This window comes from Podarcis cretensis, assembly GCF_951804945.1.
Source record: "Podarcis cretensis genome assembly, chromosome: 16".
In the NCBI taxonomy this organism is placed as follows: Eukaryota; Metazoa; Chordata; class Lepidosauria; order Squamata; family Lacertidae; genus Podarcis; species Podarcis cretensis.
In genome coordinates, this window is record NC_137186.1 from 279,636 (window position 1) to 296,407 (window position 16,772).

Here is a 16,772-nt window from a genome sequence, read left to right on the forward strand (position 1 = left end):
TTCTGAAACCTCTTGGCTGGCCTACGGTTGCGCCTGAGCGCCGCTTGCTGGCGAGGCACTCTGTGCATGCGCAGAGGCGAATTGTTACCAGATGGAGAGGAGTTAGCGCCCCCTTGCAGCAAAAACGGCAGCGGGCCGGCCCCACCCTCGGAGCTGAGGACAGGAGAAACGAGACAGAAAAGTTTCTGCGAGGGGGGCGCATTTCAGTCCCGTCCCCTGCATGGAGTCTGCAGCCGACCTTTAGACGGCCCATTGGAGAAAAGCGGTGAGGCCTTGAATTGCAGGAAGATATGTTTTTTAATCCTGCCGTGTGCGTGGATGGGCTTACCAATGCCAAGAATTCTGTGTTATCAACCACCACTGGACTCTGCACCAGTGGCGTAGCGTGGGGGGTGCAGGGGGGGCCAGCCGCACGGGGCGCAACATCTGGGGGTTAGGGGGCGCAAATCCATGGGTTAGGGGGCACAAATCCATGGGTTAGGGGGCGCAAATCCATAGGTTAGGGGGCGCAAATTACTTGCCTTGCCCCGGGTGCTGACAACCCACGCTACGCCACTGCTCTGCACCGCCCCCCCCCCCGACAAACTCTCGCTGCTACTAAGGCAATGGCCACTTTTTGTTCTGTTTCCCTCGTTTCCTTCTCAACTGTTCTCCCCCTCCTCTGCCGGTGACGAAGAAGGTTGCATTGCAGGGGTTGAGCTAGATGACCCCCGGATCCCACTGTCTTCCGTGAACTCCCAGGGAGAGACTCTTAGAGGCCAGGCAGCTCCTTGCCCAATAAACGGCGTCGCCTTCAAGGTGCTGCTGCTATGCGCAGGTGGGGCGGGGAAGGTCGGGGGTGGGTTCTGTGATCCTCGCCAGGTGATGGCAACCAGCGGCCGGGGAGGGGAGAGGGGTTAACAAGCGGAGGCGCCCCCCGCAGGTAACCCGGGACAAGCCTGGGCCAGCAGCCCTGTTCGGAGAAGCGCGGGAGCGGGGACCCCCGGCCTGGGGCTGCAGGGGGCGTCGGCCTGGGGGTGGGGAGAGGAGGGAGAAGCCGCAGCTGCCCCAGGGGAACTTCGGGCTGCTCAGCCGCTGGCCAGCTTCCCCGGCCCGTCGTGGCTTCCGTGGGCCGGCTGTCATTTCGCATCGGGGCCGCTTGGGAAGAGGGCGCTGCGGTCTCCTCATTCGGGCACCATCGGAAGGTCGTGCAGCCTCGCGAGGGCCCGACTACGTGCCTTCAGGGAGCCCCCGACCCCGGGAGGGAAAGATCCCGCGGGCACTACGTTGGAGACCCCGGACAGGCGGAAGATGGGTGTGCCTGCGCAAAGGAAAGCAGCAACCTGCCTCTTTCATGCCCCTCCGACACTCCTTTGCCCCCCCCCCGACAATGTATTTGGGGGGCATGGAAAGGTTTCAAGCAAGGACCTCGGAAGAACAAAGGCAGCCCCCTTAATTTGGGGGGGGGCACACCTGAATGCCTCTTGCTGCCTCCCTCCCTGACAGGTCATCCATCTCTTTCAGAAGTGGGGGGCGGCCGGGGGTGGCAGCTGCTCTGCCTCGCAGCCCCCGAGTCTGGGGCGAGGAGGGGACGAGCTGGGTATTCAGAGCCCGGGCGACCCTCTTCGGCGGCCTCTGACCTGCCCGGGCGCCTGAATGGGGCGGGGGGGGGGGTTGCCATTCCCACCGCACGGAGACAAAAGAGGGGCTGAGGGAGGTCGCTCTTTGTCTTGGGGGGTGAAAGGGCGCCCGGGGAGGGGAGGGGGGGGGCTTGCCGAGACCCTCGCTTTCTCTGCCGGCCTGGACTTGCTCAAAGGAGACAGGAAAAGAGCATGATTATTTGGACGGGGCTTGTTGGGAAACGTTTTCTCCTGCGCCCCGTCTGCGCCATCCCTTTAAAGCGCATGGCTCTGCTGTCCCGTCCCCCCGATTTTTGGGAACTGTAGTTCGGGGCGCTTGGAGTTGAGATTCCCCCATTGCGCAAGACTGAGCTACAATGCCTAGCGTGCCCTAGGAAGAGGGTCTGGTTTATAAGCCGCTCTGGGAATTGTAGTGGCAGGAGGAAGACGGTTCTCCGCAGGCTTCTCAGCAGCACTCTGAGCGAACTACAACTCCCAGGACTCTTCTAGGGTAGCCCTGCCTGCTTTTCGGCAGTATGAAGCCGCCTTCTTGACAGTGAGCCCCACTCCTGGTCTCGTCCGCTGGAGCCTTTCTTCACGTGCTGGGGAGGGCTCTCCATCAAAAGAGGATCTAACCCATTCCTTGCTGGGGGGGGGGCAGCGCTCTGGCTGTGTGTGTGTCAGGAGCCCCCCTCCCTGCCCTGACCTTGCATCAAGCAAAGCTAGCAGCCCATCCATCTCCCTAGTCTCAGCTGCCACAGTGGCCTCTGGGTGCCCCCGGAGCCCAAACCACTTTTTCAGGTGGAAATGTACCCGGAGAAAGAGCAGGCAGGCAGGCAGGCAGCACCCCCCCCCTTTGTACCTCTGCAAACAGCCATGGGGGAGGGGGAGAGAAAGCAGGACATGTGAGAAAGCGGAATATTCTCTTGCACAGACACAGAAAGGGAATCTGCTGCCTGAAATTAACCTGTCTGACATATTTTACTTCTCAGAGTTTCAATGCACAGGTAAATCCCGGAAAATTCCTAGGTAGAAGCAAAGAATCCAAGCTGGTTAAGCAGGAAATTGTTCTTAAGTAGATTGACAAAAGGCTTGATTATTTCGGGGTGAGGTTGTTTGTTTTGGGTCACTTAACCTTGAGAATGGGGGTGTGTGTCTATGGCAGATCAGAGATAAAAAAATAAATCACATAAGAGGAGTCCCTCTGCTGGATTAGGCCAAAGGGCCCCCTCTTCTCTCAGTGTTCACATATACCTAGGATAGACTGCCTCTGGACCTGGAGGCTCCACAAGAGCACCAGAAGAACCTGGCTGCTGCTAGACCAGGTCAAAGGGGACCAGCAGGTCCAGCCGCCTCTTTTCACAGTGAGCAACCAGACACCACAAGCGGACTCTGATCCCAGCAGAAGCAGCAACACTCTCCCAGTCTGGGACTCAGAAGCATCACTGCCTCCCAGTTTGGGTAGAACACAGACACCCTGGCTAGTAGCCCCTGGAGAACATGCAGGGCTCAGAAACGCCACTGGCAGATTTGTTTCAAAAACGAGGGTCTCTCTTCCCAACACTTTCTGAGTGAAACATGCCAGGGCTCTGACTCTTTCCTGGAGTTTGAGGGTGCAACTGAGCCGTTTATGTGCATGGCCTTTTTTGTGTCGGGGGGGGGGGGGACATCTTTGGAAGCAAAAGATCAAGAGGAAGAAAAAAGGGCAAGGCAGACAAAAATGTAGACACTTTTTTAATGAGACATTTATTAGGAAGGAAGGCAAACATCAAAGAGGTGGCTTTTGAACAGGAGACCCAGTGCTCACACAGGGAGGTGGGGGGTGGGGGTGGGGTTTGTTTTGGGGGAGGGAGGAAGTGGTTATATCCTTTTTCTTCTTCTTTTGTTAGTACAAGGGTAGCAAATAAATACTTTTAAAAAATCCTTTCAATTAACACAGAAGGTCCAGAGGTAAGAAGGCATCTCAATTTGGTGGGTGACACTCAGCTAAATTACACCTTTGACGCTAACGAGATCCGGTGGCCCAGAGGGGCAGGGCTGGCCTTCAAGATGCTCGGCGTGAAATGAAATGGAAACCTGGACAGCCTGTTTGGTTTTAGTTCCCTTTCCCAAGATGCTGAGCAAGAGGGGGCTCAGAATGCAGGGGTTGCGTCAGGGGGCCCAGGAAAATGGCAGCCTGGGACAACAGAAGAGTAGAGGTGGAAGGGGCTCCAAGGGTCATCCAGGGATTTCCTTGGGAGGTGCAGGGGTGGGGAGAATGGGTTGTGCCCCCCTCATCCCATCTAGTGCCCACAGGAGGGAGGAAAAGAGAGGTCAGTGCTAGGGGGACTCTGGCACACACACAACTCCCCCCAGTCTGATCCCAAATCCCACGACCGGATTCTGAAACAAGGGGATTCTCTGTCTGCAATGCCGAGGGCGGCAGGGTGGAAGGGGTCGGGGTCACAGACCCTTAGCAGACAAAAAGGAGGCTGGACCCCAGAAGAGAATTGGGGGGGGGGGGAAGGCTGCTCTGATGGGGCGGGGGGGGATCACAAGGACAGAGCCTGCTTTATCCGCCCCCTGCCCCCTCTCAGGCCGGAGGGAATGTGATGAAGAGCCAGCTGCTCTGCTTAAGTCTTTCTGCATGTAGTGCCCTCTGAGCATGGGCAGAGAGCGAAAGGGTGATGGGGAGGGCAAGCACGGGGGGGGGGGCTGCCGTGACCCAGAGTGGAAGATCCCTGCCCATTGGACCCTGCTGCCCCTGCCTCCCCAAATCCAACCACCACCCCACAAGCAGGCCTCGCTCACTCCCGGACGTAAATCCTTGTGCAGACGACATCGTCGGCCATCATGGTCTGGAAAAACAAAGAAAGAGGAAATCAATGAGAGGAAAAACGGGCACACCAGAGAGAAGGGGGGGGGTGTCCCGCCAATGGTCCTCCTTAAGGTGTTGGCAGGGAGATGGCAAAATGGGGGAAAGGTGTTCCGCCCCCATCCTGACCCCTCCACCCCACCTGAAACAGACTGTGTGCCTCACTCTGGGTGGGGAGGAGAGGCAGCACACCCGGTTCTGGAAACCAAATTCCTGGGCTGAGGAAGACTTGCAGGGGCCTCGTTCCACATTTCCTAATGTCCAAGAGTAAGTCTGCTCCCACTTCTAAGTCAAAGGAGGCACAAGGGGGTCTAGCCCAGGGACGGAGCCCCTGCTTGGCATGCAGAAGGCCCTGGCTCCATCCTCACCGACAGGATCTCCCAATAAACCTTGCCAGGAAGTGTCAAGAAAACGGAGCCAAGCACTTTCCTGTTTCCCTGCTCAAGTGTCCTAAACTGCAAGGGGGGTGGGGGTGGGCCTGGGGGTGGGAGGGAGGCTCCCTTACCAGAATGAGCTCCCCGTCGTTGGTCATCTCCCTGGACCAGCCTGTCTTGGGGCCGTCGCCTTTCAGCAATCGCTGCTCACAGACCATCTTGTTGTTGCTTTCCCACTTGGCCAAACTCTGTGGAGAGAACAAAGGGGGGGGAGAGCCCCCCAGCCAGTGAGATGTGGAGCCTGCCAGCAGCCAACAAAGGGCTGACCCCCTCCCCATCAAAACCCCCACCTCTGCCCCCAAAAGGCGCTCATTTGTCACTCGGCAGGCAGCCGGAGCTGGAGGAGGGCAACTGGCTCCCCCCACCCAATTTAGGCTGACAGCTCCATCCATCATCTCCAAAGGGCTGGCCAGGAAGGGGGAAGGGGGGCAGCTGGTGGAAAAAGGGAGCCGGCAGCCGGCAGCCCCCAAGTCCTTTGGGGATCTAAATCATCTCCGTCCTTGTCCTCAGCATTTATTATCGACAAAGGGGAGCCGACCTGCTGCCTTGGGAGCCCTGATGAAAATGAGCGGGGGCTCAAGAGGCAATTGCTCAGAGGTCAGAATATGGTCCTCCTTCCCTCTGGCAAAAAAATAAATAAATGGAGAGGTGCATGTAAGAGCTGTTACCAAGGAGAACAGGACATACTGGTTAGAGGAATCGCAGAATTGTAGAGTTGGGAGGGACCCCCAGGGGTCATCTAGCCAACCCTCTGCAATGCAGAAATCTCAGCTCAAGCACATGGGAGAGGCGCCACCCAACATCTGCTTAAAAACCTCAGACAAAGGAAAGTCTGCCACCTTCCGAGGTTGTATCCATTCCGCTGCCAAATGGATCTCACCACCAGATGGTTCTTCCCAGGTTTTAGTCAGAATTTACTCAGAATTTCTTTTCTTGCCATTTGAATCTGTTGCTTCAGGTCCAGCCCAGCAGAGCAGCAGAAAACAAGTTTGCTCCAAGGCAACTGGGCCAGAAGTGCAGAGGAGGCCTGGACAGCTCAGAGCCCAGCGAGGCTGCTCAGACCCAAGCTGGTTTTCAGGACGAAGAAGAAGAGTTTGGACACAATATCCCGCCTTTCACTCCCTTAAGGTCAAATCCCCACAACGGGGTGAGCTCCCGTTACTCAGTCCCTGCTCCCTAGCAGTTCAAAAGCACCTCAAAGTGCAAGTAGATAAATAGGTACCGCTCCGGTGGGAAGGTAAATGGCGTTTCCGTGCACTGCTCTGGTTTGCCAGAAGCGGCTTAGTCCTGCTGGCCACATGACCCCGAAGCTGTACGCCGGATCCCTCAGCCAATAAAGCGAGATGAGCGCCGCAACCCCAGAGTCGGCCACAACTGGACCTAATGGTCAGGGGTCCCTTTACCTTTTAAGGAGTCTCAAAGCAGCTCACAATCTCCTTTCCCTTCCTCCCCCACAACAAGCACTCTGTGAGGTGAGTGGGGCTGAGAGACTGAGTGTGACTAGCTGAAGGTCACCCAGCAGCTGCATGTGGAGGAGCGGGGAAGCGAACCTGGTTCACCAGATTATGAGTCCCCTGCTCTGAACCACTACACCACACTGGGACGAAATGCACACCACACTGGGACGAAGTGCACACCACACTGGGACGAAGTGCACACCACACTGGGACGAAATGCATCAACGTGCCTAACAGTTGAGGGAGTTTGGAGTGCCTGGCGTGACAAACAGGAGAGGAAGAGGGGATCTCACGGCCATCTTCAAATATATAAAAGGCCGTGATGTTTGTTTTCTGCTGCTCCAGAAGGGAGGACTTGAACCCGTGGCTTCAAATAGCAAGAAAGGCGATCCCAGCTAAAGAACAGGGAGAACTTTTCGGGGTAAGAGCTGCTTGACTGTGGAGTGGTTTGCCTGGGAAGGCGGTGGTCTCTCCTTCGCTGGAGACTTTGAAGCAGAGGTCAGCTGGGCCTCTGCCAGGGAAGCTTCAGCTGATACTTAGCCCTGCCATTCTGTGATTCTTTGTAGTATTTCGTAAGGAATGATGGGGTGGATGTGGATTGTGGCTGACATCTGCAGAGGCTCCTTCCCAAAGGAGAGGTGGGGGGCACACGCATGCAGATGGTAGGGCCAGAGTCTTAGAGTGAAAAAAACCTTCTCTCTCCCCCCCCCCTCCATGCCAGAAATAATGTTATAAATTTCTATCAGGGTGCCTCTCACACCTTTTCACCAAACTAAAAAGGTTCCCCAAACTAGAAAGTCCCAAATGCTGCAGCCTTCCTTCACAGGAACCCTCGATCATTGCTCTTGCCCTTTTCTGAACCTTTTCCAGTTGTGCAATATCCCTTTTGAGGTGAGCAGCACAGCTTTCCAAATGTGGTCCCCCTGGAGATTTGTATAATGGCATTACGATGCTGACAGTTTTGCTTTCAGTTCCTCCCGTAAGGTTCCCTAAGGAGCTCCCTTGCTGAAGGAATCTCCAAGGGCATTGCTCAAAGGGGCCAGAGGACAGGACCACAAAGGACCCTACCGGACCCCCATGGGGGAAATGCAGCAACTGGGGGAGGGGGATGGGGGGCTCCTCCCCCTTGCTTTGTGCAGCAAAGTTCAGGGCCCTCCTCCCTCCATTCCCAGGCCAAAGCCCAGCTGGGAAGAAAAGGCTTGCTGAGAAATATTGGACACGGCAGTTAGAGGAGCCCCAAAGACCCCCCTTGCAAAGCCAGGATCCATCCAAGAGGGGGCAGGATGGGGATTTGGGCGTCCAAGAGGCAAAGGAGGAGGGTTACAGCTCAGGGACAGAGACCCTACTTTGCTGGCAGAAGATCCTGTGTTCAGTCCCAGATGGTGTTTGCGGGGGGGGGGGGAGGGAAATATCCCGAGACTGAAACCATAGGGAGCTGCTGCCGGCCAGTGCTGAGCTACATGAGCCAATGGTGCAATGCAGTTTCAGAGACTCATGGGATTGTCAAGTTGGGAGGGACCCCAAGGGTCATCTGGTCCAGCCCCCTGCATCACGGCTAAAGAATCGCTGACAGGTGGCATCCAACTTAAAAACCTTCAAGGATGGGGAGCCCACCACCTCCCAAGAGAGTCTGTTCTCATACCCTCAGAAAGTTCTCCTCGTGGCCCCAAATGTAATCCATCCTGAACCAGGAGGACTGGAATCTGGTTTTATTTGTAGACAACACACTGTAGCTCATTTGGAGGGTCCCTGCTTTGCCAGGTCCCAGGTTCCATCTCCACTGGCAGCGTCTCCAGGGAGGTTTGGGGGGAAAGCCTCTTCCTCAAACCCTGGACAGCTGCTGCCGGCCAGTGTAGACAACACTGCTAAATGCACCCAAAGTGACGTGGCAAAAGGGAGCTTCCCGCACTTCTGATATCGGCTGCTGAGGCCCAAAGGCTGACGTCAAGCAAAGCAGCTGGAGAGAAGCAGATCCAGCCCAGTTTTGACCCACCAAGGAAGAGAATTGATGCTCACCTCCCCCCACCCCTTGAGATCTCTGTCTTAAGTTCCGTTTCTCCCTTGGGCAACAGAGGGTGGCCTGCAGGCCTGGAGCACAGGATCACTAGACCCCCCTGGACCCCCCTCTCCCCTTCACCTTGCAGGGTCTCCCGTCCACCGTCTGCTCCTCAAACTCTTCCCCAATCTTGAAGCTGATCTCGGTGGTGCGGACAGTGGTCGAGGTCTTGATGTAGAAGGACTCTCCATCCTGCTTGATCTCCACGGCCGGCTTGGAGGCGGCAGCCACAGCGATCTTGCGGAGCATGACATTGACGCCTGGAACGAGACGCGGCAACAGGGAGTGAGGAGAAGGCAGGTGGAGGCAGAACATAAGGAGAGCCTGACAGATGGATCAGGCCAAAGGGGGCCCCCCTGGCCCAGCCTCCTCTTCTCACCAGCAGCCCAATGAACCTAGGAACTCAGATAGACTGCCTCTGCACTTGGAGGTTCCACAAGAACATCAGAAGAGCCCTGCAGCTGGATCAAGCCGGGGGGGGGGGTACCCAAGACAGGAGAGTCGGAAACTCAACAGAATGGACAGAAAGGGACCTCACCCACCCCCTTGCTTTCCGTTCTTCCTTTTCCCCTGTTGAATTTCAGGGGGGAACCCCTCCTTGGGGGGCTATGGGAAAGAGCAGCACTCAGCGCCTTGTCGGTGCAGAATCAGAAGGAGGTAGACAGGCAGCCCCTCCTGAAAAACACACAATTTGGCCATGTCTGGGGAAGGCAGATTCAGCTGACGTCTAGGGTATTTTGGGTGCGCCTGCTTCTTCCGTGACCTTCCTGGATCAGATTGAGTCACTGGGAAGTCAGTCTTGCACCCACAGCCATGTCTCATCGCAACAGCTTTCCAGAGAGAGAGAGAGAGAGAGAGAGACGCATGCAGAGGCAGCGTTGACACAACAACCTTGCACAAATGTGCAATTGTGCAACAGATGGGTGAGGAAGGAGATGGCTCAGCAGTGTAAGCGCCATGGGAAAAAGAGGCTCCATCGGCTTACACTGGCGTAGCCCCACTGAAACCCCATGGGGCTACTCCACCCACGGTACAGCACCTGCAATTGGTGGAAAACTGGCAGATGAGGGTGCTTGTCTGAATTAATGGATCATTCAGAGTTTTGCTCCGATTGTCAAATTCAGCCTCTTGGAAAAAAATGAGCCAAAGTCAGTCCTTTGTTTTCCTGGTTCTGCCTGCAGAGGTGGCGCAGCTGTAGGAAAACTCACCCTTTCAGGGAGAGAGAGAGAGAGAGAGAAATGGGAGCCATCTCCCTGCCTGCCTCTGGGAACAATTATTGCAAAGGGAAATATTATTGCACAGCCCAGAGGCGTTCCAGGGTCCAGGCGGTGCCAAATTTCTCTTTTCGAAGACTGATTACAAGATGTGATTGTAATTTTATTAGGGGAGTGGCAAGGGTAAGGCCCTCATGATGAGAGAGAGGGAGAGAGAGACTGCCTGATGTTAGAAAGGATTTTTTAAAAAGGAAAATAAATTGGCATGTGGGGTTGCCAGGCCTGGAGTGCATAGAGGAAAGTTTTCTCACGGAGAGAGCGGAGGGATAAAAGTTTTCCGCTCTCTCTCCTCATGCTAGAACGGGTGAACATGCAGTGGTGCTGAATGTTGGGAGGCACCAGGCAGAGAAAAGAAAGTCCTTTGTCACACATTGCAGAGTTGATCTATGGAACTGCCTCCTGCAGGAGGCACAGATGGGCACCAACTGGGACGGTTAGACAAATCTGAGGAGAATAAGGCAATTGACAGCTGCCAGCCAGGAAGGCTCTGTTCTGCCCTCCACCGTTGGAGCAGCAATGCTTCTCAGCCTCTCGTCCTCCAATCCTGTTTGCAGGTTTCCCAGGAGAGGCATCTGCTTGGCCACCGTGAGAAGAGGAGGCAAGAATAGATGGGCCCCCTTTCTCCTGATAAAGCAGCTGGGCTCTTGTGATCTTGCAGCCACTGGCAGGCCGTTGTGCAACTGGTGAGGTTGGTAGGGAAGAGAAACCTTCGCCCAGCTCCAATAAAAACCAGCTTTAAAGGACCTGGAGCCCTGCCTCTCCCTGAGCCTCATATGACTGAGGGTTAGAGAACGGCCGTCCGCCAGGGATGCTTTAGTTGTGATTCTTGCATTGCAGGGGTTGGACTGGATGACACCCTGGCAGTGGCGTAGTGTGGGTTGTCAGCACCCGGGGCAAGGCAGGTAATTTGCGCCCCCTAACCCTAACCCCCAGATGTTGCGCCCGGTGCGGCCGGCCCCCCCTGCACCTCCCACGCTACGCCACTGCCCCCTGGGGTCCCAACTCTACAATTCTATGGCCCTCTCAAAGCAGTGAGAAAGAGAATGAGAGAGGGGGGAGAGAGAGAGCAGCCCCCCTCTTTGCGCTGCTAAAATGCCCATAAAACGCAGCTCAGAGGTGGAGAACCATGGCCCATTACTCCGTGGGGAAAAAGAGAGTGAGGTTTAACAATGCTTTGGCAGCCAAGGTCTCCCCCTCCCCAAATCGGTTTCCTCATTCCAGCCCCCTCCCCAGGCCGGCTGATTCCCGCTTCCCCCTCCCCAACATCTGAGCCTTTCTGCCCGAATAATTCAGATATGGGGGAAAGGGGCGGCTGAGTGCAGGGGGGCGGGCGGGCTGAGGAGTGAAATATAAGCATGTGATAATTATCCCAAAGTATGTTGCACAAGCCCCCTAACCTGGAAAGTATTTGCTGTGACCAGCGCAGGGAGATCGGAGGGGAGGGAAAGGAGGTTTTTCTGGCCAGAAAACGAAAAAACGAAAAATACTAATAAATTGGTGGATTGGAATTCGCCTCCCTCGCGGGGTGGGGGGTGGGGAGAGGTGTTGCCCCACTTTCTTCCCCTCGATTCTGAGGGCCTCGTGCCCCCCCCCCAAGTCCTGCTCAGCATTGCATGCCAAGCGGGTTTCAGTTACGGGGCCTCAAGGTGGTCTCTGGAGTTCGGAAAGGAGGGAGCGAGGCAGAGCCATTCTCTCTCTCTCTCTCTCTCCCCCTCTCTCTCTCTCTCCCTCTCTCTCTCTCTATTGTTCCCGGAGAAAGAGTCTGGGGGCGGAAAGGGAATCTCTGCCGCTAATGCAGCCGGAGGGATTTTCCAAGAGAGGTAGGATGGCATCAGCCAGAGCGAGATGGAAAGATTTAAACTCTTCACTCATTCACGCCTGCCAAGATTGAAGCCCACGCTTCAGATGCAATTCAGGTCAGTTGTTGGCACACGAACACACAGGCTCTCTTTCTAAAGGTTTCTAGGCCTCGTGGATGCGAGGGATGCCCACCCAAGCTAGGCCTCTAAGCCAAGGTGGGGTGGCCGTCTGTCAGGGATGCTTCAGCTGCGATTCCTGCATTGCAGGGGTTGGGCTGGATGACCCCATGGGGTCCCTTCCCACTCAACCCTTCTATGATTCTGTGCATTGCTACCCAGAGCTCCCAGGAGCACAGCTGAGCATCCCCACCACAGCCTGCGCTTCCCCTCCACCCCCTGACTGGCAGCAACTCTCCAGGGTCTTGGGCAGGGGTGGAAAATGGAGGGGGTTGAACCCAGGACCTTCTGCATGCCAAGCAGCCACCCCACCACTGCATGACAAGAGCCCTTCCTTGTTCCCAGCTGGGCTGCCTTGGCTCAGCTGGGAGAAGGTTGCAGAGAGGCAGAAGGGGAGGGGGCAGGGAAGGCCTTGGGTCTGCTGTCCTGTGGAGTCGGGGGCCAGGTAGGAGTCCTGTGGAGTCGGGGGCCCTCCTTAAGGTGCCTCCCTGGGCTGGATCCCAGGGGGCTGCTTCAAAAGACAAACACACCCAGGCTCCTCCAACTCGCCTGTCGCCACCTCCCCACCCCCCAGTGGTGTGCGCAACCTCCTGCCCGGCAGATGGCAGGGAGCGCCAGGGGTCAGCAGTCGCGGCCCCCATGGGGCATTATTATTAGGAGAGCAGCAGGAGGGGAGGCCAAGCCTGCCCCGCTCCTCCTTCTCCGCTGGGGTGGAGAGAGGTTATTTCAGGAGGAATTTGTCATTGCGGCGCCCAGAGCCAAAGGCCAGGGAACCCAGCAGTGTGCAGGCCTCCATCGCAGGCAGGATGCAAGAGTGGCCTGCCCCAGGGCCAGCTCAGAGCACGGGCCACTCCTGGCACGTGGCCTGGATGAGGCCCTCCGCCAACTCCTCGGGAGCAGACCGATCCGGTCGCAGGAGCAAAGGAAACAGAGTCGTACAAAATCAGCCCATCCAGCTCAGCACTGTCTACACTGGCTGGCAGCAGTGGGTGTCCAGGGTTTCGGGAAGAGTTTTTTCTCCCCAGGCCTTTCTGAGGTTGAACCTGGGGCCGCTTGCAAAGAAAGCGGATGCCTTGCCACTAAGATATGAAGGCCCTTGTTCTTATGGTTCCAGATCATTATGTTCCATTTTAAATGGGGGCATAAGAAGCTATATTGAAGTCACGCCATCTAGGCTGCTATTGCCTGCACAGACTGGCAGCAGTGCCTTATCTGCAGGTTCTTAGGCAGGTTCCCAGCCCTACCTGGAGATGCTGCCAGCGAAAGTTGCACCCGGGACCCCCTTCTGTTGGAAATGCTGGGGTGCAGCTCAGCTTACACAAGGGGTCAGCAACCTTTTTCAGCAGGGGGCCAGTCCACTGTTCCTCAGACCTTGTGGGGGGCCGGACTATATTTTTGGGGGGGAAATGAAGGAATTCCTATGCCCCACAAATAACCCAGAGACGCATTTTAAATAAAAGACACATTCTACTCATGTAAAAACACGCTGATTCCCAGACTGTCTGCGGGCCGGATTGAGAAGGCGATTGGGCCGGATCCAGCCCCCGGGCCTTAGTTTGCCTACCCCTGTCTTACACTAAGCCTTGGGGAGAAAGAATCATAGAATTATGGAGCTGGAAGGGACTCCTGAGGGTCATCCAGCCCACCCCCTGCCAAGGAGATGGGGAGAGAGAGAGAGAGAGAGAGAAAGAAGAACCTCCAAGCTTCTGAGACCATCTTTCTGACCTGTCCTCAAACACTAGACAGATACGCCTGGGCCTGCCAACCTCCTGATCCCATCCTGGGAGGAGATCCCTCTCCTTTGTCTGTTTCTCCTGCAGAGACAAAGTGGATTTCTGAATCTCCAACTCACTGGGACAGAACTAGGAATTCTTTCCTATCCAACTCCCATTTCTCATGATGATCTTGGCTTCCTGGCTTCCGGCTTCAGAGCGCTGGCTTCCAGGGACCTATGTGTCCCCCCGAGGGATTTGGGGGTGCAGCTCAAGCTCCTGCTGAGGTGTAGAGACTCCAACCTCCTCAACTGGCCAAAAGCAGCTCCTTGCCCTCTCCATAGGATGGCTATGTTCTGTAATGCTTCTGAATAATCCCAGTTGGAAGGAACTACTTGCCGATTTCCCACAGGCAACTTTTCAGCCCCTGTGAGGGCAGCAATCTGGGCTAGAGGGACCAGGGGCCTGATCCGGCAAGCTGTTCTTATGTTCACAGCAACCTTTTTGTTTTCAGGAGCTGCACTCTAAAGGGGATACAACATGCCTTTTGTGGGGGTGGGGGGCAGGGGGAAGCCACCCATGAGAAGGTGCATTGGCCAGAACTGCCCTGCCCCACTGTGGATCCTGTCCCGCAGGAGACGGGCTGGGTAGTGGGGTCTTCACAATTCTGCAAGGTTGCAATCCTGCCACGAGGCGCCCAGAAGACCCAGATGGCTCTCAGGCAATGCCAAAAGGGCTGAGCCCTTTGCACACACAACCGCTTCCAGGGATCTGCCATTTTCCCCCTCCTGGCTCTGGATGTGGCTTCCAAACCCTTCCAGAGGCATCCAGGTGGTGACTCAGCCGTCCACGTCAGAGGACAGGCAAAATGGGATTATGAGGATTTTATTGGGGTGGAATCCTAGGAAAGGCCCAGACGGTCAGTTCGCCTGAACCCACCAAATTAAAATCTCATTTTTAAATAAAACAAATGGCTGGTCAGCCTTAAGAACAAACAAACATGGATTGTGAAATTCCTGCTGCAAAACTTAAACAAGTGCTGAGATGGTGGGGGCAGGGAGGAGCCGTGCTAAAAAGCAGGGGGGGGGGTCTCATTTAGCTCAGCATCCTGCTTGTCCTGCCTGCTACTTTGGATTAGCAGTCTGAGGTAGACTGCTCCTGACCATGGGGGCTCCACCAGAGCTATCAAGACTAATGGCAGTGGATGGATGCCTCTCCCCTCAATTCTCTATGCAAAAGGGTAATATATGGGTCTCCTGCAGAGCCATTGTCGAAAAGGAAAGACCTACCATGGTTACACAGTGGGAGGGGGGGCAGCAGCGCTAAAAAAGCCCCTTTCTCTAATAGAATTGCCGAGAGGGGCGGGGGTGCGCTTTCTAGCCTGGTGTCTCATGGGTCCCCAAATGGCAAACTCCTCCCGAGTGGCAATGCAAATTCTCAGCCGCGCTTCGCTCCCTCGCGGGGCTGTCGTGAGGATAAACCGGGGTTGCCGTTACTGTGAGAGACACAGACGAGGAGGGGACCTCCTGCCTCCCGCCACGCCCCCCCCCGCTAAGTGGGGTTCAAGTCCCATCAGGCTAAGTGGGGTTCAATTCCACTGGGTCGAAGCCCACCAGCGCTCCCGGCTCCATCCGCCTAGGCTGGCAGGAGAGGAGCCGCCCTCCGCCTGACCCACCAGGGTGGTCCTTACAGCTGTTCACACGTTACAAAATCCGGTGGCTTCTCCTCCCCGCAAGAAGCGGAACCCCAGACGCCCCCGCAGGGCGATCGCTCCAGTCGCAAACTTTGCTTCTGGGGTGACGGCGCGGGACACGGAGGCGGAGGCGGGTGCGTTCTTCTAAACACGCGTGAACACGCTGAAACTCCGAAATGGGAAGACGCGGGTCTGCAGGTTCTCCCCCTGCATGCAAATTAAGGCTCCCAACTGCACCCCCTTCTATTCCCCACCCCAATAATATTCTCCAAGGCTGCACATTGGGAACCTCAGGCGCCCGACCCCAAACAGCCCCACATCCTTCAGAAAGCAGGAGCCACGGGTGCGCCAGACCTCTTCTATCTCTCCAGCTTATGTTCCGCCCCCCCCCCGTTAAAGAAAAACAGCAGGTTTTAAGGTTGCAGAGCTGGAAGGGACCCCTAGGGTCATCTAGTCCAGCCCGCTGAGATGCAGGAATCCAGAAGGCGGCTCCCACTCCACATATGCCCGGATCCAAATATTGGAGCCATCCGGAAAGCCCCATTCTGTTAAAGGAGGGGGAGCCCTCCTCCCAGGGTGGCCTCCGCGCGCGCCCCTACCGGGGGGGGGGACGCATCCAGACAGGGGTCTAAATATAGAGGGAAAATAGAGCCGCTTTCGCAGGAGCCGCGGCGGCCGCGCTGCGTCATCGGCTATTTCTTAGGCGCTGGACTCAGCCCTTCCCAGAAATAAGCCGCCTCCTCCTCGGGCGCCAGACTCACCCAGAGCCTTCAGCAGCTCCTCGAAGTTCTCCGAGCTCTTCATCTTCCAGTTGCCGGAGAAGTTGGGCATTTTGTCCGGCGGCGGAAGCGGCAGCAGCGTCGGGAGACCGGCCGGCAGGCGGAGACGGAGGCGCTGCGCGCAGGTGGGACTCTCGGCTCCCTCGGAGGAAGCGAGCAGCCTCCGGAGCCAAAAGCAAGGGCGCTGCTGCTGCTGCTGCTGCTGCTGCTGCGTCGCCTCTCCTGCGGATCGAGGCCCTCCCGCGCGGAGTTTTGCTCCCGCAGAGAAAGGATGAAGGGATGGTGCGAATGAAAGAGAGCGATGGGGGTCCTGTGCTGTTCGGTCTCTCTCGCTTCCCCTTCGGAGCCTTTTCTCCCTCCTCTGCTCTGCCTGGTCCCTCCCTCTCTGCCCCAACCATGCCTAGGGGAGGGGGAGCCGGAGCAACATGACCCCACCCCCTCAACTGCCCCGCCCCTTCCCAGACCCACCTGGGTCCCCCAGAGCAGGAGGGGAACAGCCCTCCCCAAAGCCCGGCTTCCCCCTTCTCTTTGGCCGGGGCTGCTGGGCTGCTACCTGGCTGCCTGAGAGTTCTCTCCCTAGGAAGCTGGAGGGCGAGGCTGGACCAGGACTAGCCTCCTGCCTCCGCCTCCGCCTGAACTTTAGCGAACTCTCTGCGCTCCCACACCCTCGCCATCTGCTTCCAGAAGAAATAGCGTCTAAGTCATCTGTTTTGACGGGGCCTGTTTCTGGAAAAGGAAGATGGCTGCGATTTCTGCACGGCAAGGGGTTGGACTAGATGACCCTTGGGGGTCCCTGCCAAGTGCCAGCTCTGCAGTTCTACGATGCTACGACCATGGCCCGGTTGGCGTTGGCCCCTGCTGGCAAAGTGGATCTAGTCTCGTGGGTGGAGAGGGGAAGACCACGAATGAAGCCAGGACAAAGGGGCGGGGGTCCACGTG

General features: G+C 56.7%; 1 protein-coding gene across 1 annotated transcript; it reads right to left on the bottom strand.

Moving 5' to 3' along the window:
* Positions 1-3,319: 3,319 nt before the first annotated feature.
* CRABP2 (cellular retinoic acid binding protein 2) lies at positions 3,320-16,250 on the bottom strand. The gene is made up of 4 exons (XM_079958536.1): positions 15,816-16,250; positions 8,481-8,659; positions 4,958-5,074; positions 3,320-4,435 (listed from the first exon to the last, which is right to left on the bottom strand). The coding sequence occupies exons 1-4, from the start codon at positions 15,883-15,885 to the stop codon at positions 4,385-4,387; spliced, it is 417 nt and encodes a 138-aa protein (XP_079814662.1). The 5' UTR covers positions 15,886-16,250; the 3' UTR covers positions 3,320-4,384.
* Positions 16,251-16,772: the final 522 nt, after the last annotated feature.

Coding starts and splice junctions, on each gene's coding strand:
- CRABP2 (XM_079958536.1), bottom strand. CDS start 15,885: ATGCCCAACTTCTCCGGCAACTGGAAGATGAAGAGCTCGGAGAACTTC. Junction 8,660..15,815: donor GGAGCTGCTGAAGGCTCTGG/GTGAGTCTGGCG, acceptor GTCTCGTTCCAG/GCGTCAATGTCATGCTCCGC. Junction 5,075..8,480: donor TGGACGGGAGACCCTGCAAG/GTGAAGGGGAGA, acceptor TTCTCTCCACAG/AGTTTGGCCAAGTGGGAAAG.